Consider the following 21,572-nt stretch of genomic DNA (forward strand, 5'->3'; position numbering starts at 1 on the left):
TTGACCACAGAGTTGCACTGGAAGACCTAGTGAGTCCTAGAGAGGTATCCTCTCAGGTAAAAACATGGTGTTTTTGTTATTTGCAGTTTTTCCATATTCACGGGGGTTAAACATATATAAAATGAAATAGAGCATGTATAATTCTTACTGCTAAAATAAACTTGTAGAGTTCATTTTCCCCAAGGGCCAGGGGAAAATGCTTACTTCTTACATAGGTGAGGCATCCCAGGACTGGTGCAATATACCTCCTCACCACTCATTTCCACCTTTTAAAATGATTTTTGCCAGCACATTCGCTGCAGAATGCAGATGCTCCCAAGATTTCCAGGGCCATCTTATTCTTTGACACTGCACTTTGAAGACAGGCATAAAGGAAATTATTGTTGGCCAAATGGACCTGGATACCATGTTCTTTAGGACTGCTATGAGTAAAGAAGGATCAGTAACCATCAAATGCCCCACTTTGTGTGAATGGAAGTGGTTTCCAGTAGCACAAAAACCACCATCAGATACAACCCATCCTTATATTTTGTTGTTTCTTGCTACATTTCCTATTGTTTCCTTTACCCTCATTTTTTGATCAATATAACATTACTTTCCCAAATTAACATGTGAATTTTTGCTGGTGGAAAAAAGCTTCCCTCATGGCTTTAGGATACTGTTAATCTTTCTTTCTTTCTTTCTCACCATTAAGGTCACAATAAAGTCCATCCAAACTTTCAGCAGCAGCAAAAGGATCCGTAGAGCCATGCATTGGATTTATCTCTATACCGTAAGTTTATTATATGTTAGAACACCATTACTAGGGAAAAGGCAGAATATAAATTACATAAATAAATAATAGGTTTTCACATCTTTATGATAAACAACTATTAGCCAGTGTTTAAAATGGGGGTATGTACACAATTTGAACATGCATCTAAATTAATCTTGAAGCACATGACTGTTGCATACTGTAGAATCAGTCCTACCTTTCTGTTTCTGATGCAGAGCCTTTCCTGGTCTGTTTTTGGCTGCTATATCTTTCCACTTTTCTGGAATGCCTGTGGAATGAGATGCCAAAAAAATAAAAAAAAATGAAAAAGAAAAGAAAAGAAAAGAAAAGAAAAGAAAAGAAAGAAAGCAATCCAGGAATTACATTGAATATTTCAAGCAAAACAGCTGGCAGATGGAAATGTCAAAACTAGGTTTTATGAATGGCTAGTGAATATAGGCTTTGAATAAACCCTACCCACTTCCAGTCATGGCACAGAAAGCTTTGCTATGGGCAGAAACAAAAAGATAAATGACTCAGTCTCCTTGATACTGGCCATTTCCAGCCCTTTTGAAGCCACTCATTCCTGAGTGTCAACCACTGGTGGCTGGGGTAGTGCTGATGGGTGTGAGGTGGTGGTGGTTGCTCATGCTGCTAGTTCAAAATGAGGTGCCATTCATCCCTAATTCAGATTACAAGCAGCCTCTGGTGCCAAAAAAACTGTAGAATACACTCCATAGTAGTATTTTTTTCACTTGTCATTGAAGATAAAATCTTGCCATAAGCATCTGGTAAGAACTGATATTCCTCTGGGTTTGAAAGTAATGGATTGCCTTTGTATCATATTTTCAAAGAAAACAAATACGGATAATACTGTCCACTTAAATATTAACTATAACCACGTGAATGTGACAAAATCTTCTTTCCTTGTTTTAAACAGTTCAATGCATCTAAATACACATGCAACCATAGATTGCTCAATTGGATTTTAAAAAAAATTAAATCAAGTTGAAATTCAAAAGGGGTTGGACCAATACTTTTCAGTATTTATACCAAACACTACAAGATACTAAGATTGCAAAATTCCAGAAGATTGCGTCATTGAATGCCTGCATACAAAGTGCCTAAAAAGCTTAAAAAGTTGCTCTTTGATGATCTTGTTAGCTGACCACCCCAATCAACTGAGGCCTCATCTTCACTTGCCAGAATATTCCATGGTGCTCCAAATTCCCCCAAATTGTGCCTATCTGCTCTTTTGCTGTGGGTTTTGTTTCTCAAAGTGAACAATGGGTGGCTGCCTTCCCAAGCAGTCCCTATTCATCATCCAGTGCTGCTGAAAAGTTGGAAGAAGAGGCCCAGACATGTTATCAAAGCTAGGACACTTGTTCTGACCACAGAGTGATTCATGCTCACAGAAGCAGTGCCAGGCAGCTTGCAGGGACTGCCCACTGTCACTGTGGAGAGAGTCAAAAACCCATAACCCATCCTGACCTCATAGTGATGTGCACCCACAGCAGCGGTGCCAGGCAGCTTACAGGAACTGTGTGGGAAGGCAGCTACCCATTGTTGCTGTGGAGAGAGCCACAGCAAGAGGTGAGTTATTTAAATATGGGTTGGGGGAGGAAGCCCTGAATCAGATATGGATGTCATAAAGACAGTCTGAATCCAATTTGGGGTTTTGGCCATGCCTCATCTAAACAGGACTTGGCCAATCTCAGGGTGAATTCAGGGGAGGCTGTCCATGTAGAGAAGCCCAGAAAGGCTTTCTGGTACAGTACACATTTTAGCATCACTGGTTAAACAAGACAACCATGCTTTTCACAGAATTTACAAATGCATAGTCCTTCTTAGACATGGGACCAGAAGTGACCACTCAAGTTTCATGAGCTTTACAAAGCTGAGCTCAAAGTAATGAAAACAGTCTGATGGTTTTGGAGAATCAGTTCCAAGTTACTCAATGTGAAACACTGAAAGTCTAACCACATATTGGTTTTAATATGCCATGTATCTTTGCTACTCAAATGGCAAAATGGGAGTGCTAGGCAGAAGATGAAATCCAACTAATTGAAATAATATTTGTCTCAAAATATTTTCAGTACAGTGGACAGCTCCTTGAACATTTCATTCATGACATACAAGACCAGCTACTGCTTCCCAGTTATTATCATGCTATTTATATTGCCAAGTCTCTTGTGACTAGTTGTAATAGATATGAATCCAAGTCTAAATAGTTCATTTTTGTTTGAATAACAACAATTCTGGATTTTATTTTATTAAAAAATAGCATTATTTAGGCACCAGAGGTTCTTCATTGGGTACAGATATCCAGAACAACTTTGTCACAAGTCCAAGCTTCAGAATGATGGTTGATGAGGCACAAATAGCCTATGTTAATTTCATCTCCTTGATACTTGAATCACAGCAGTCAGACTTGCAACAAACCATCAGCATGGGAATAAAGAAGAATGTGTGGGATTTGAAAGCTTGCAAAATCTTTGAATAACCAATTTGAATCAAAGAAACATAAGCTTATTTTATGTCTATTTGAGCATCTGGTTACTAGAGACAGACTATGAGATCACACGAAAAGTATATATGTGTTAGTATTATTATAGGTCTAATATGAAAGTTAAGCTTCCATGTGAAGAAATAGTCCAATACCTATAATGCCATTTCTGGAAAAAACATTGTAATAAACAAGATCTTAAGTCTTGCTATCCCTGTTCTCCACTCACCAGTGGGCAAAAACATTTCTCTCGACACAGGCTTTTAATATGTAATCAGAGAGGCTTCTTACTTGAATGGTTGCTTTTGTGTTTCTAATGATTTTATATTTTTAACTAAGTAGTAGCATGTTTTCATTATTTAAATTTTTAACTTGTTATATTAATGTGATGTTTTAAATGGTGTTTTAAAACTGTACTGTTTTAAAGTATCTTTTGTGAGCTGCCTTGGGTCTACTCTAGAAGAAGGGTCACACAGAAAGAAAATGACAGATAAATAAATAAATAAATAATGCCCATTGTGATTCACATTCCTACATTCCTGGAAATGGTTTCACCTGGCTACTGACCTGACTAGGATGTTTCCTGATGGGCTGTTCCCTCTATGTGACTAGAAGCTAACTGCTCAGCAAATAATACATGACTAACTACTGATAAATTCTTGTCTTCCATGGTAGTTCCATTTTGTTTTATATAGTCTTAACCTGTTTCCCCCACTTGCAGACTGAAATTGTTTGGTGGTGGGGGGGGGGGGCTTTCTTTACAGATCCTTGGAACATAACCTAATGACTTTTAATCCATGTAGCTTTGCTCAGAAGATATTGATATTAGTGGATTGCATTCTCTTGTACCCATTTCCCATTGGCTCCTGCTGAATCCAAAATAGTTATTTGGGCAGTTGTATCATCACTTCACTCAGTAGCTATGACAGCAATTCATGGCCTTATGTGCTCTATAGATCCTTGGTAATGTAATAAAACATTCATGAACTCAAATCACCAAACTCCCCAACCCCACTCATAAAATTCCACTGTAGTTACTGAAATTCCAAGTGTCCTACTGCTCTTTCCAAAAGGAGAATCCAACTAGGAAATCAAACTTATAGTGATAATTTAATGAGTATTTAAAATACATTAATGTGCATATTAAAGTAAGTGGGCAATGATGCTGAATAAGATAAAAATGGCACAAATGTTTATAATAATGTTATAATTGTAATAATAATATAATAATGGTTTATAATATTATTTGATACTTTACACACATCAAGTTTCAAGATAATTTAGCAAGGATACCTCTGTGTTTCTTCTGGATTAGCACTTAGGAAGTTTAAAGTATCTTGTTTTGGAATGCAAGACTCCAGCGGTGTTGTTGCTCTTCACAAGTTTTGGAAACATGGAAGTGAAAGTTCAACAGAATGGATAGAAACAGATAGAAAGAGAGAGATGGTCACATGCAGTGAAGATGGAGGCATGCAGTCAAGATATTTTCCATGACCTACAAACAATACCAATATCACATGTCCAAGGAACATTTCTGAAATCTCCTTTTCAGTGTTTCAGAAAGAGAAGTTTAAACAAAATCTGTGATGTAACAATAACAACACAAAACATTAATAAAGGCTCAAGACAAAAAAATACATTCTCTGATACAGGGTCTTCTATTCCATTTCTGGAAAGCCTTCCTCAGAAACATCTGCTTGGTACCTATTTCAGTACAAAGGATTGCCAAGCAACTACCTCCTAGAAAGCTGGCTGAGACATTCTAGGAATTATAATTTTAAAAAATAAAATAAAAACCTTCACTATATTTTAATGTCTTTTTGTTCTTTGCACCAGGCAAAGACCTTTTAATTTTCACAGGCTTTTCAAATTCGGTGTATTTGTGTTATCTTGGTATGTTTCAAAGTGATTTTAATTCTGTAGAAAAATTGTTGATCATCCCTGTTGTGGTTTTAATCTTTGCTTCCTTATTCGTTTGATTTGATTCTTTGATTGCACCTCTTGTACTTTATATATGTATGTATGCAGTTTTTGACTGCTGACAGATTACATTTTGTATTGTCACCCAGCACTGAAATTTAAAATCCTACATGGTTAAAATCCAGGCTACCTGAAGCACCATATTCTTCCAGATCAGCCTGCTTGGTCTCTGAGATATTCAGGCAAGGATCTTCTCTCGGTGCTACCACCATCACAGCTGCATCTGGTGGAGGTATGAGAGATTGCCTTCTCCATGGCTACTCTTTGGCTCACTTGTAACTTCCTCTCTAGAGAAACTAGGTTGGTTGCCACTGAGTTGTCCTTCCATTGGGAGGGAAATATTTTTTTATTCCAACAGACTTCAGGGAATAGTTATTATGGGGAAAAAAAGACTTCTAACAGTGCATTGAAATATTCTTAATTGGTATCTTAAAACACACACACCACTAATGGATGTGTAATTTTTAATGTTATAGTTTAACCACATTTCAATGGTTTTCAGTGTTTTTATCTATACTATATTTGTTTTAATTTCATAAGCACTCTGACAGTCAGTTTTTGGAGAAAGGGTGGGATAATAAAAATAAATAAATACATGCATATTTAAGATAGGAAAAATGTGTTACTCTCTCACTGGATACTAATTAATAATAATAAATAGAAAATATCCAAGAAATATTATTCATAACAAAAATAACAACAAGCCTGCAGTTTAACCCCCTTTGATCCGCTATTTATTTTTGTTGCTGTTGTTGTTAGGCACAACATCTTCAAGTGAAACATGGAACAATGAAAACTTAGCTTCTTCAGTGGTAACACAAAGCTTTAGTGCTTATGCATGGTGAGAACAGGCCCAGAAGAGAAAATCACTCGGTTTGTCTCAACTGTGGTTGTGGAGAATGTCATCCAGTGACAGAATAAGAAAGAGAAAATTTATTAAAAACAAATGGGGGGATAGAACTGATTTTCAAGATGAAAACAGAGATAATAAGTTTCCTCTGCTATTTTTCAGTGCAGCCAGATTGACTATTTAAATGTCCCCATCCCTCTTTAGGCAAACATGGTTAGTCCTTACTTTAAAGGGGAAGACAAGGAAGAAGTGATTCTATAAAGGCATTCAGGGCAAACTTGAGGATATAATTATTTTGAAAGCAAATATTGCCTGTTTTTAACAACTGCAGTATTTTCAAAGAGGAGGTATTCTACCAATCAATTAGAGATTCCAGAGCTTAAATATACTGGATACAAATGATAATGGAAATCTTCTCTTGTATTCACATTATTAACTATTTCATTGCATGATGAACAAGGAACAGGAAGTTCTATATAACAGAGGACTTGCGGAGGGGGGGGGGTTACTTCTTAATTAACATGTATAAAAGTGTAGGTTACTCTGTTAGATTGTGGCCATTGTTCCTTGCCCAGATTTTCACGAATAGAAAAAAATCCAATATTTCACGTCTTTGAAATGTGTCCCCTATCTTTAATCTACAATATATATACATGTCCCCTGTATGTATGTAATCTACAGTATGTGTGTGTAATATATATATATATATATATATATATATATATATATACATACATACATATACACAAACATACATACAGAGAGAGAGAGAGAGAGAGAGAGAGAGAGAGAGAGAGAGGTGTCCCCTGAATGGTGTCCTTAATGCTTCCTGATTTGCCATCAGGATTAACAAGTCTGAAATGCAGATCTATGTCTCATTCTTCTTCTTCCTTTTAATAAAATATACATTTCTTTCATTTTTCTTTATTTTCTTCAGTTTCATGTGCAGTTACAAGCCCTGAAGACCTATGGATCAAAATGACTGAGGATACTCTCAAGATAAGGCACAGAACAAGTAGTGAAAGAGCCTTAGAGATGCAGATAATTTATAAATTCAGCACTTCAATTAATCAGTGAGAGATTTCTACCTGGTTTTCTGTCTTGTTTTGTCACATTTTGAGTAAATGTGTGTACTTTTGTTGACCAGAACAAGCATATTAATTATCCACTTTTGAAAGTATGTACTGTATATGCTATTTATCTATAGCTGTGTTGACTCAACTAGTGGATTTATTCTTCCTCCTGTTCTGGGATGACATTTCGTTTTAAGCAAAGAAGGATTGATAAAATGATTAGCATGTTTTAATTCAAAATCATATAATGTGGAACACAGAGATTACAATGCAAGAGAGAATGGTTATAATCCAAGAGCAGTATTGCACTAGGATTCAAATAAGGGAAAAATACAACAACAAACAATCAATGAAAGAGTGTCTACAGATATCACATTGGGCTGATCAGCATATAAGGGGAAATCTAAAGCACTGGAATTGTTAAGCAAAAACCTACTTGTAGAGAAAGCCTGCCCTAAAGATTTTTTGTTGGGAATGAAAAGATAAAATATTCAGTTACATAAAATGTATTGTATTGTCAATCACTGAATTTTTTCTGCCTTTTATAACATCCCCTATAAAAATGCTGTACATAGGTTACAATCCAATGCTACACTAGGTGGACCTAAACACACTTATTTGAATGACTTTAAGTAAATCTAACTCTTCTGGATTATGGCTTCTAGCAGTTTTTCTGAAAAGGCTGAATTCCACATTATCAGAGTGCAATCCCATGCATGTTTATACAAAAGCAAATCTTTACAGGATTCAAAGAGTTTTGCTTCCTAATAAGCTTGTTTTGGATTGTCACCTAAATGAAATATAAAACACAAAATTAAAATAATTAGTAGCACCATGATCTTCTTGTTTAGTGCGAAGGAGGGATACTATAGGTTCATAGCTTATGTGAAGAAGCAAGGGTGCATCTACACTGTAAGAAATAATGTAGTTTTATACTACTTTAACTGCCAGTGCTTCAGCCTATAGAATCTTGCGATTTGTAGTTTTGTGAGGCATCAGTACCCTTTGGCAGAAAAAGCTAAAGACCTTGTAAAGCTACAAATTCCAGAATTCCATAGGATGGAGCTAAAGCACTGGTTTCAAACTGCATTATTTCTACAATGCAGATGCACCCTCAGGAACCATGTTTTGCTACAGCACAAAGCCCAAATAATTGGTACCCAACTGACCCTTTATAGAAGCTGCTTTAAACTCAGCATTCCTCGTCAACTAGAAGCCTTTTTTTTCATTTCTTTATTTCATTTCTTTAATATATGAATTCCCTACCTTTGCAAGAAGTCCTAAATCTGGAATTCCAGAAGTCAGTCTTCAAATTCTTTGATTTATGTAGATACATAGGAAGAGTAGCTACATAAATCTTCAGTACACTGTCAATCTGTGTTTTCTTTTCAAGGCAACCAATCATGGAGAATTCGACTAATCATTAAATAGGTGGCACATTTTTCAACATTTGACTCATAATAGGCAATCAACGCTACTTTGTAATCATGAGTTGGCATTTGGCATTTGATGTAGTGCCCCAACTTTGATTCCTGGAAAGTGAAATTTTAAATACATGGCTTTCAAGAAATACATCTGCAAGATTCATCAAGTTACTTTTCAGTTAGGAGGGGCTAACTAGTACCTGTCATCCTCCGGAGATGCATGTTGAATATGAATCCGGGGACTAGTGGGTCGTCTCCTATCTAGTGAGGGAGACCATCTATCTCTGTTGGTTCATCCAACAAAATAGGAAGAAAACACAACATTTAATGTATGATTTTTTTTAAAAAAAAAGTTAAAAGAGGGGGGTTTGCAAGGAAACTGAAAAGTACCACAAAACGCCAGCATTTATTTTTCCTATGAGTTTTTTTTTTTTAAATAGAGTTATTTACCATGAATTTGGATCCTTTTTGTAAATATATTTCCATAGCAGGACTATTGTCTTCATACAATGGTATACTTTTTAGGGAGGTTCTAAATAAAGTAATAATTTGTGGCAAAGAATAATCCTGCATTTCAAACATAAGTTCATTTTTAAATTCCACTACGCATCTTTTGCCAAAGTATCAAATGGTTTTGGTTTAAATTTTAAACATCATTAACTACACTTAGGTTAGTTGCTACAATTTGCTTATTTTCACTTTGTTTAATCAACTGAATTACACTTTGGTGCTAATGGAATTTAAGCACCATGTTACACTGCTAAGTACAACGTGTGGCTCCTAAATAGTTCATTTTCCTCAGATCTCCTGGTTCTGATATTAAAACAAAAATCCTTATGCTGAATTTAAAATCTAGTCTATCTTGTCTGCAGTGACTGGCAGCAGGTCTCTAGGGTCTTGGAAGAGGTCTCTCCAGCTGTGTGAAGACCTTTCAAAGAAAGAAGCCATAAACTTACACTATCCCCTTGTGATATGCAGCTCCTCTGAGATCCTTCAAAGTATTACCAGCAGCTGCTATGTTTTTCAGCTTTAAAGAACCCTCTCCATTTGTCTCTGAATTGGTGTGCTCAGTCACCACTTTTTCTGACTCTCGGGATATTGTCTGAATTTTCTGTAATCTTTGCATTGTGGAAATCACTTAATTAATGCTTCTTGCATTTTGTTTGTTGCACATAACCCACTTTCCTATCTGTGGCATTAGTAATAATAGATTTATTTTTCTTGGTTGTCTGCAGTCAGAGAAATCAGAACAGAGACTGAAAGAGGCAGATTATAGTCAGATATTAGTTGCAGAGTGTGGAACTGACATTAGAGAACTCAAGATTGCTTTTTATTTCCTTTCCTACCATTTTTGATAAGTTCAGCTGCTTAAAAAGTTCAATGGTTTATTATTCCTCATGTCATCAACACATGAACTGATGAACAGAGCAAACAACGGGAGGATGCAGAAATGCATCCTTGACAGGCATTAAGCCCTTGTTAGGTATTATAAAATTATGTTTAACAAACGTGAGATGTGAGGAGTGCAGTAATCCTCCTGTCTCTGTCATAAGTTCTTGTGTCATCCTACACATGGAGGGGCACACTATAAGGAAAGCAGCTTCTGTTTGGTTTGGAAGTAGAATACTGGTTTTCCAGAGTTCTGTATTGTGAGAGAGAGCCTCATGGATGGCAGTCACCTTCTAGTTGAGAAAGCCACCCTCCATACACAGGTGGGCAAAGCAAACCATTATGGATGGGGTGGAACTAGTGCACATGCACACATGCATGTATGTATGCATGTGTGCGCATGTGCACATGTGCACGCGCGCGCACACACACACTATCCATGTTCCTTCAACATGGTTGTCATAGTGCCTAGACAGGACTAGAATGTGTTGGCAAGATAAAGATGCTGGATGCAGAAAACAAACTGCTGCCATTATGGAGGTTGTTGAACTTATTTTCTTCTACTCTAGTCCACATGATCATTGGATTTATGGTGCCCATATTTGTAGCCTGGCAGGGGTATCCAAATGCCATGGGGGACAGTTAATCTCAACTGCACTTTATGAGCAGAGAACTCTCCTGGGTTGCCACAAACCATGATATAACTATCGGTCCACTATCCAAATCCAGTAATTTATTTTACACGTATCACCAGTTGCTGTTTTGAAAAACATTGATGAATGTGATAGTGCAGAGTTTGTATCCAGAGCCATATTTACTATATCATTATTCCTGCCTATTTCTTTATATAAGCCCTATACCAAAAGGCATATTAGAGTGTGATTTCAAAATGCATTACAACCTCAGCCAACCTATCTAGTCCCTTCATATGTAGAACCATGAATGTCAAGAAGCTATATGCCTAGAACTAGTAATGGCAAAAAAAAGCCATAAATAAATAAGTTCTCTTAGCAGTGTAACATTTTACGCAAACTGTTCTCAATATTAGCTGCACTTTTTGAAGTACTTTCCAGTTCACGGATTAAAAAGCACTTTTTAAAAACACTGGGCATAAGCAAACTACTTTGGAGAGAGGAAGCATTGCAGCATATTAGTAAAATTGCTTAAGTATCTTAGAAGGCTGTTAGTAAGCAGCTGCTAAAGAATACTGAGGGCACCAGTGTGCTCAAAGCCCTTAATATGCTGATATCCTGTATAAAGTTTTAAAATAATAAAATATATAGTATAATTAACATGCATTTTGACATCTGAAAAACATGATCTCACATGTTATGTTCTAATGGCTTGAAACATACTGTCCTCAGTGTGGAACAGCATGCTACAGAGTAGTTTTCCAGGTTGGTTGAACTGACCAGAAATGATAAATCACAACACTTGGCATAGCTAGCATATGCACCTGCTATACACCTAAAAATTGCATCCAAGTAAGAAATCACACTCAGCCAAGATTTCTCAAGACAATACCTGAAGTACAGGTACAGAGGTTCACTTGAATCCTATATGACCTGTTAAATTAGATAACTTTATGCATACCTAACTATGTAACAGAGGCACCAAGAAATCCCTTTACTGAAATGTGAAGATGTCAGCAGGCTTGTCCAATATGCATTGGTGCCCAATGTGCATCAGGCCCTATGTGATGTGTACTGAGACTGATGCACACAAGTCCTATTGTGCATTGGTCCTATTGTGCATCGGACACCAATGCACATCAGGAACTTTGATGGATCTGCTACATAGTATTGTAACAGGAGCCTTTTTATGACTATGGACATTATGCAACGTCTAATTCCAATATATGTAAATCCACTTATGAATACACAAGTGGCCACTATCCACTGAATACACTGAAAAGGTCTATGGGATCTGAGCAGTCAAGGTGAGTAAGTGACTCTTGGAAACTTTAACCCATTTTGTAAAGTGCCAAAGTACAGTCAGCCCTATGTATCAATGGATTTGCACCCACAGAATTTACATCCACAGGTTCAACCATCTACAGCTTTTAAATATTTCACACATGTACACAAAATCCAAAAAGCAAACCTTCATTTAACCATTTTATACAAGGGATACCAATTGTACTATACCATTGTATTTAATGGGACTTGATCATCCATGGATTTAGGTATCCCATGGGAATCCTGGAATAAAACCTCAGTGGATACTAAGGACGGCACTGTATAGTCTCCATGGTTCCACATTGGGAAATGCTTTGGTTTTGTAGTCTCCTTTGCTCTAGCACAGTCATTTCCAGAGGGTGGGATTTAAACTCACAATTGTCTCAACACCAAGGTTACAAGCAAGTTATAACAGGAAATGAAGGATTAGAATAACGTTTGGAACTTCCTACTTCAGTATTATCAACTCGCTGCAGAAATATATTAAACAATATTTACAGAACACCATTATGGATATCACTTCATGATCAGGAAGCCAAAAATTAAAGCATTATGGTTTTTGGCTTAAGATTTTTGAAAGAATAATCTAAAAATTTAAATAAATCAGACATCATTGGAAACATGTCCCTCACTTCCATATGCTAATTAAAGAGCCAGAAATCACTGCTGAGTATACATTTGATAGCAAAACAGCAAGCTATGTCATGTACAGAATGGCCTTAGAAGTCAGCCCAGAACACAGCTTGAAAAATTACTTTTGCAAGGTAATTCTTTGTAGAACTTGTTAGTCTCCCTCATAACTCACTGTGGATTTTAGAACAATCCCTTATGTTACTCAATGGATTTGCTATTTTTTTAAGTTCTTTTTTAGGGAATAAATATTTAAATATTTACAAGTAAGGAAATGGCCTATATTTGGATATTCAGATCCTCAAAATGACTGCAAAAGCTTTTTAGTTCCCCCAAAGCAATGGAAAGGGAATGAGTCAATGACACTTATTAGATAGGAAAATTAATGATGTCACCAGTCATTACATTATTTGGAAGCTTGTTCTGCCCTTGTCACCCCAAAAGTAATATATAACAAGTACCATGGCTCAGAACATCCCACTGTTTCAAAAGTCACCTCAGGAAAAAAGAAGCAGAAGTTGCTCATATTGAACCTCTGTATGCTTGTGGGAAATACTATATATGTCTGCCTGAGAAATACATTGGAGTAGCTCTCTTCTGTGTCTCAACAGTAAGAGAAATACATTGTGGGAGGACATGGGAGAGGGACTTCTTTGTGATGGCACACCAGTTGCAGAATACCCTCCTCTTGGAGGCTCAACTGGTACCAACATTGGTATTATTTCAGTGCCAAATCAAAAACTGACTTTTTATTAATACCTTCAGGCCTAACTGATTTTGTTCAAGCTGCGCAAGTGCTATCGTTGCACTCTTTTAAGTCATTTTAACCTATTTTAAATTGTCTGTTTCTAAATTGCTAAATGATTTAGTATATTTTTAGTCTTTTTAAAATTATTGCTTTTATTTATTGTTGTCAACTGATTTTCTAGCAAGCTGCCCTGAGATCTTCAGGTGCAGGGCAGGAAACAAATATTTTAAATAAATAACTAAATAAAATGCTATCCATTAAAGCATTGCACAAAGGTGATGGATTGTACTGCTACCTAAGATGCAACCACTTACTTCTGGATGTAAATGTGCTTCAGTTATAATGTTCTAACGCATCAAGGAGAGAACATCATTTCCCAGATAAGTTCATTTACAGTTCAAGCTTATAAATGAGATTCTGAAGATGTGCTGCTGCATGTGCTTTCATCTTCCATGTTCCGTTCTTGTTGTCTATATTCAGGACATTACCACTCAATTGCAATTATTATTAGAATTCTAGCCAAAGATTTTAATTTGCATTTAATGCCTAGGTTTTTGTGAAGAAAATTCAGGGGAGGAAGGGTAGAGAATTATGTTTAAAAGATTCTATGCCTCTTTCTCTGCTTACCCAGAAGCATTTACTTCTTTGTACTGAATACTAAGGCTTGAGAAAGAAAACATCTCCACCTCCTTATACATTTTGAAAAGATTAAGAAAGTAAGAAGCTAGTCACAAGGGTAAATGGGAAGGATGGAAATGCAGGTAGGAAAATGTAGGTGGGAAAACTTGCCGATGCTTGGTCAGACATGCTACATAGACTGCATAGCTCGTTCTCTGATCCCTTGCCTTTATGTTGGCTTTCTTTCATTTCTCAGCCGTTCCCAGCAGCTTTAGAAATATACAGGTGGGGGTTCTTGTTTTTATTCAGGTCCATCTGATGTGTGATTAGTTTCAAAGACATGAACAAAACTGAGAAACAGTTTATAGCGATAAAGGCATTCTGGTCATCCTGCAATATATGCCAACTAAGACTGCATCCACTTTGAAGAAATAATCCAGTTTGGCACTGCTTTAACTGCTATGGTTCATTCCTATGAAATTCTGGAAATTGTAGTTTTGTGAGATATTTAGCCTTCTCTGTCAGAGAACTCTGGTGCCACAACTACAAACCCCAGGATTCTATAGCATTGAGCCATGACAGTTAAACTGATGTCAATCTGGATTATTTCTGCAGCACAGATGCAGCCTGAGACATCTAAAAACAAAAACCCTGAAACAAAGTTATCATTCAGCAGGAATGCTGGGGTGTGGGATTTGATGGTCTTTCTCCTAACAGGATGTGGAACTGTGGGTACATCTCTCACTTACATCAGTGCTTTAAGATCATCAGAGTCCATCCGCAACTATAATTTGAGACAACAAGGGGGAAACTCTTCTCCAAGGTTACCCTCCCCCCCGATGGAATATGGTATAAAATAGCTACAAGGATGAAGAATGGCAAAAATATTTTGTACTGGCTTCTTATATTTTGAAATGATTTCCTCATCCTTTCTACAGTGTCTTCAAGGTACAAATATTCATGCTGAAGTTTAGAATGAATACAATGCCCTCTGGACACTTATGCCTACTGCAACCACAGAAAGTATCTATTTACTCATTGTAGTAAAAAAAACAACAACCCATTAGTTCAGTGTGTTCAGCCAAGTGCTGACTGCCATCTGCACTGACCCATTCCCATATAAGGTAATAGATGGAGGCTTTTAATGTGATGCCCTTAATGGGAAAATAAGGTTCACTGCCAGTGCCATCAATTCCACATGAGATTACAAGAACACAACTTTGTTAAATTTACACTGTGTGCAGTTACTGTGCCACAGGCATGAACAGATGAATGAAATCTTGCTGTTTGATTTATATAATGTATAAAACTCTATATGATATTTTATAACCAAGCCAGAGCATCTGGGCAAATGTTTCAGACTGTTGATGCACAATAATAGCTGACTTAATATGCCAAGTGTCAAGCAGAAAGATTATAAATATAGTTTATATATTATAAATATAGTTGCTTCCAAAATATATTAGATGTGTATAAAACACACAGACAAGGGGAACTGTTTTGAATTATCCAAAGTACTTCCTGAAAGAAACCCTCTAGCACAATTAAACCACTTATGAGATGTTTGTATATACAGTCCCTCTAAAAGAGATGTATTACTGAATATAACAAAATCTTCTTTACATAAACACATAACATTGGATTGACAAAGTCAGGGTGTTTGCAAAGAAAGCAAGACCCAAATTATATATTTATCTGGGGTGGCCATGGTAAGCACTAATGTGATCCTATATATTTCTACCAATGACAATAGGTGACTTCCACGTCAGGTGTAATATGAATTTGCTCTAGGTTTCAGTCACAACTTAACAGGTGCTCAGTCTATTTGAGGGATAAGGTTGAGCATCTTGGATCACTGTAGTGTTCAAATTAAAAGCAAGAACAGATTCATCATCCCACAGCTACCATCTGCCACTGATGCGTAGTAAAATAATTCAATGGGCCAGACTTCCAAGAAGAGGAATACACTCCACATGGAGGAGGATCCAACAGTGGGATGAGCCATACATGCAAACTCTTCTTTTGTGACCTCCTCTCTCCCCCCCACCATCTTTTGGGTGGAAGATCAGAAGAAAAGAATGCATGGATCAGGAGTTCACACACACAGACATCTGTGTGAGCTGCCTTGGTTGTTGTTGTTAACTGCCCTCAGGTCAACCTCAACTTATGGCCTAGGGCTGTGGGTTCCGTAATTGGCTCTATCCACCTGTAGTGTGCTGCTTAGATCATGAATCAGTTCTGCCCACTCCTCCCCTTGGGAGATCATATGCCTCTGGTACATGAAGCTAAACCAGGCCTACAAAATAGGTGGGCATTCTTCTAAGGAGTCCAGTAATTTATAGTCATATTAAAAAATTTGCTAATAAAGAATAAGGAGCATGCAGACAGAGGAACAGCAGATTAGGCAATCAATCATATTCAGCCTTTGTTTTCACCAGATTCCAAGTTCTAGAGTTGGTCATTCAGGGACCATAGCATTTATTTATTTTTAGTAAGACCATTTTTTTATGTTTGCCTTTTGAAGGGCATATAAGTCAATGTTCCAGCTTGCCACAATATAGCTAGGGTATTTTTAGATTGGCTTGAATCAGTGACTGCAAGATTTTATAACAGGGATGGGAAAGAACTGGGGGTGCACACTGTTCCCAGAGGCACCCATATTATTTGTATTATTTATTTAAAATGGTGCCCCATGTCGACTTCTAGTTTACTTGTAAAAATGCTTAGTTTACTTCCTGGTCCTGGAACAGTCTAGAGGGACCCAAAGGCAGAACCATCATCCTAGAATTTTAAGGGAATGAAAATTAAAAAGAGTTTTTTTTTTGGGGGGGGGGGGGAAATTGGGATGGTTGGGATGCTGCAAAATTGCCTTTGAGGCTCCATTTCCCCCCAGCCTATTTCATAACAATGTGACCTTAGCTGGAACTATTTCTGTGGCCTTGGCTCATTTGCATCAATAAAGGATTTCTCACTTGGCTCCACCTTGGCAAACACAAAAACCTGTATGGTGAGGTTCAGTCATAAGCTGATAAAACAGCAAATGTCTGGTATTTCTCAGCTTACCAAATAAATAAACAAATAAATAAATAAATAAATAAATAAAGCCAAACATCTTAACAAGATTTCTAATTTCTATTTACACACACATGCACACCCTACACCAAACAGTTCTCTTTCTTTCTGTTTGGATGTGAGGGCGATCTGGCTGCAACATCTGTCTTTCTGTTTGGCTTTCTCCAGTTCACACAAAAATAAAAAGTGACTTCTGAGGGTGCAAGAAAAAGAAAGAGACACTCTAAGCTGAACAAAAGTAGCAGGGACTGTGTATTCTCTTTTTTTCTTTTTGTTCCCTCACTCATGCTCCCAAACTAGCAAACTGTGAGCAAGGACTACAGCTTTCCCTTGATCTACATTAGACCACTTACACCATTTGCACTTAGACCAGCCATGAGAAAGAAAAATACATCCTTGTGAAAGAGAATCCTTCTTTCATAGCTCCACAGCTATGAATCAAGGTGAGAGAGAAAATATTTTTAGCTCATAGCACATATTTACACCACCTTGTAACAGTTATCATTCATGGCAACCATGAATCAACAGGCAGAAGGTTCAATAAGACTGGATGCTCCCAAATCTCTCTTTTGTGATTGGCTGCTGCAAAACATTGAATGAAACAATCTCTTTTCAGGTCTCACACTGATGTGGGTAGGGTTGCCAGATGTGCCTTGCTATAAGGGATGCCACTAATCTGAGGGTTGGAAAGATTTCTCTTTTAAACAGACAGAATCAGATTTCCAAAAATACCATACCTTGGAGTATGGGTTCTTCAGAAAAACAGAAATGTGTTCATGATGTAAGTTATTAATATGGACAATATGTTAATTTTACCGAGAAATACTATACACAGTTAAGGGAACCAAATACTTTCATTCGGTATTTAGGTAGAATACCTAAATACTTCCTTACTGCCTACTTCCTTACTATCAGTCTTTCTGTCTCTTATTGCTATTTTGAAAGTCTGGCATGACTAGATGTGGGTAATGTCTCATCTGTATTCTGTTATAGCTCTAGGTTTAAGCACAAATCAGAGTCATGTCAACTGTTTTCAAAGGTGTTGGCATTCTAAAACAGACTGTCAAAAGGCAAAGGCTGGCTGAATTCTATTGCTTTTTATTCATTTGCTCAAGGACATAATGCTCCTCACATGTATTTAGTAAAACCATATCCTGTGTAAACAAAACAAAACAAAACAAAACAAAAATCCAACTCCTTTGTTTGTTCTCTATTTTGTTTTGTTTTTTAATCTGTCATCTTTCTATGTTAAATTATGAAGGTAATTAAACTTTTACACCTTTCTGTCAGAAAGAATTTCAAAATGGCTTATGTTGCTGGGTACCTTCAAGTCATTCTGGACTTATGGTGCTCCTATTTAATTATTTATTGAATATATTTCCTGCCTTTCTTCCAAGATGGGATTCAAAGTGACCCTATTCTGGAGTTTTCTTGGCAAGATTTGTTTAGAGGGAGTTTGCCATTTCTTTCCTTTGAGGTTGACTTGCCAAAGTCACTCAGTGGGTTTCCTTGACTGAGCAGGTATTTGAATTCTGATCTTCCAGAGTCCTAATCCAACACTCTATGTATTACACTATGCTGGCTCTCCAAGTGATGTACATATGGGCTCACATACAAAATGAACTCCTACATAGAGTAGCCTCATTGAATGCATGTGACTTTTTAGCTAAAGATAACTTAAGTCCCATTGATTTAATTGTTCTCTTTCATATTCTAAGATGCAGTACAAGTATCTCAAAGCACAAATTATAAAGTCTAGATTTTTAGGGAAAATGCTAGCAATATTGAACATTTCCATTCAAATACACAGTCACATTTACCTGTGTGCTTGCTGAAAGATTTTAATGACAACATTTACAAAGTATTTGCAATCTGTGTGTGGGTTTGTTTGTTTATTTAGAGAACCTGCTTGGGGGGAAAACTATTCAAATATCTCAAAGTAAACACTATTGTTTTAAACTGTTGAGAAGCATAATAATAATAATAATAATAATAATAATAATAATAATGGCTCCAAAACAACAGAGCCTCAGCTCAACCTCTGGGGCTGTACACGTAAGATTTCTTTCAAAGCACCAGGATTGTGCCAATATCTAGTGGAAAGGGACCTCTGATTGCAGCCCCCTCTTGACCAGCAATATCCCAGACTTCTCAAAAAGTACATTTGCTGAACAGCTAAAAATTGGAAGTAAAACATTATTCGTGGTGAATATGAACAACTATTGTTAACAGACAGGGACAATCAAGTGAAAAACAATAGAGCTTTGCAGCACCTTACAGATGAACAAATTTATTAAGAGGTAAAACCTTGCCCGGGTCATAGCCCACTTTGTCAGATGGTGAAACAATACGAGTGGTTAAAAACTATCTCAATTAACACTGAAATGCTGTTATCAGCATACTGAGGACTTTTGCAGACAATGGCATTGGCTTGACATTTAAAAGCGAATGAGAGAGAAAAAGAGCAAGAATTAAAGAAAGGAGAACTAGAGGACAGGGCTTGGGGAGGCTGGAGAAGCCAAAGCTGTCATAAGCAACATCAGCCTACAATTAGCGTGACATTTACATCAAACAATGTTTACAAATATCAAAGATGATATGAATAATACATGTGCACATGAAGACTGACATGGAAAAACTAACAAACTGATACAGACCACCAGCACAGATGATAAATAATGGATAATTCTTTATTTTATACCTTTCTTGTTCTGGTGAATGCAAACTAGTATCAGGCCTCAAGCAGTTGGTACTAGCACTCCTAGCCCTGTCAAGCGAGGGCTGCAGTTCACTAGTGCCAGTGCATTGCATCCAATGGAAGGAGGAGGAGAAGGAAGAGGAGGAGGAGGAGGAAAAAAACAAAAAGAAAACAAAGAAAGGAATACAATGTTAGATATTAAATCATAAGGTAATGTTCTCTTTACGCAAGATGTCAAGTCACAGTGGTTTAATAAAGATATAATGAACTGGCTGGATGAAAAATGCCAAGATTTGTAAAATAATAATAATAACAACACCAATAAAAATTAAAAGCAAATGCTTGAATCTGGTTGCATAGGGGAGATACCTAAGGCTGCAATCTTGAGCCCATGAAGTCCATTCAGTTGACTTTTATAGGCAAGATTGCACCTCAGCAGTGGAAGGTGATACTGGTTACTATCGATTCGTGGAAAAAAAATGGGAAGGAGACAATAAAACAACATCATTGTTAAAACTTTATTTCTTTTTAGAAATACTACAACATAAAATGATGGAAAACAGTTGGGTTGAAATAAAAACTACAGGCATACCTCGTTAATACAGCAGGTTCAATTGCAGACCACCACTATAAATATTGCCTTAAGGCAAATCACAGTCTTTTGTCACTCAGGAAATAGCAGACTAGCATTCCCACCCCTTTGTGTGAGGAATCCAATGCAACAGGCAGAAAACTGGGTCCTTGCCACAACCCCCCATTGCCTTTGCAGTGGAGGTTGCTTGCATGTATGGGGTCATGAAACAATCAGCTGGGTGCTTCTTGATCCACAGGGGAACAGACTCCTGTTGATTGCAGCTGCTGCCGCCTGGTAAATGGGGAATGAGGATTTTCATGATCCCTATGTAGGGATTGTGAATACATAAGAGTCACGAGAGTACAGCTTTAGGTTACACATGTAACTGCCATAGAGAATTCTGCACTGTATTAGCAAAACGCTCTAAAGTGAAGCATCTTAGAGAGGTATGCCTGTACTTCACAATGTGGGACACTTATGATATTAAATTAACAAGCCTCATAAAGGATACTTCATTGGAAACCTTACCTAAGCAATAATCCATCTGTAAATCTTGGTATTCGTGAATTAAGGCAATTACGAAGAAGTGAAACATCCTGACTAAGCACAGATTTGGCCTTAACACATGCAGGCAGAGTTGAGCTTCACAGAACAAAATAATTTGTAAAAAGAAATAAACATAAGTTTCACACGATATAGAAATCATACAGGAAGAGAAAGAAAATAGATGAAACGATGAAGCTAACATCAAAATGCTGGAAATCGTACTATGATTTATGTATCTGGGATACAAGGCTGCACCCTGAGAATATTTGTTCAGAAGAAAGTTCCAGTGTATTCAATGACCTAGGACTTCAGTGTACAGAACTGCAACCTCAGGCTTTTATTTTTAAGATGAATGTTCAACATTTGCCTTGTATAGGACATTATTTTATGAGGTTAGTTTTATCAGTTTTTTAGTGTGATTGACAGGTTGTCTACACTACTTCACATTGTATTTTCCTGGTCCATGGTGAACCTGTCAATGCCACAACACATCGAGGTGACATTGGCATAACCAGGTACACATTTCCTCTTGGCTAACTCACTCCAGGGGATTTCTGATGCTTCGCATTATTTTTGGCCACATGGCTGTGTCCTCACCGCTTTTTTTTTTGGTCTTCCCATCATGCATGAGAGCATATGTATATCCACTTTATAAGTAGCCCAATGGCAACTCCCCCTCTGGGCTCCACAGTCATAGAATCATAGAGTTGGAAGAGACAAGGGTCATCCAGTCCAGCCCCTTGCCATGCAGG

At 37.1% G+C, this 21,572-nt stretch overlaps 1 protein-coding gene across 49 annotated transcripts in view; it reads right to left on the bottom strand.

Annotated features, from left to right (window-relative positions):
* RIMS1 (regulating synaptic membrane exocytosis 1) overlaps positions 1-21,572 on the bottom strand; it is a 330,044-nt gene that overhangs the window by 91,854 nt on the left and 216,618 nt on the right. For 12 of the 49 annotated variants that reach the window (XM_089530927.1, XM_089530922.1, XM_089530921.1 and 9 more), the window contains 4 exons: positions 19,704-19,793; positions 8,788-8,871; positions 4,554-4,634; positions 972-1,043 (listed from right to left, as the gene is read on the bottom strand). The exons of 4 other annotated variants lie outside the window; for them this stretch is intronic. In XM_089530927.1, coding sequence (XP_089387053.1) covers positions 972-1,043; positions 4,554-4,634; positions 8,788-8,871; positions 19,704-19,793 — 327 coding nt within the window. Of the gene's footprint in view, positions 1-971; positions 1,044-4,553; positions 4,635-8,787; positions 8,872-19,703; positions 19,794-20,802; positions 20,917-21,572 lie in introns of all 49 variants that reach the window. 33 more of the 49 variants (XM_089530958.1, XM_089530935.1, XM_089530957.1 and 30 more) reach the window with 5 other exon arrangements.

Source organism: Sceloporus occidentalis, unplaced genomic scaffold, assembly GCF_023333645.1.
Source record: "Sceloporus occidentalis isolate IW3139 unplaced genomic scaffold, rSceOcc1.0.p SCAF_6, whole genome shotgun sequence".
Lineage (NCBI taxonomy): Eukaryota > Metazoa > Chordata > Lepidosauria > Squamata > Phrynosomatidae > Sceloporus > Sceloporus occidentalis.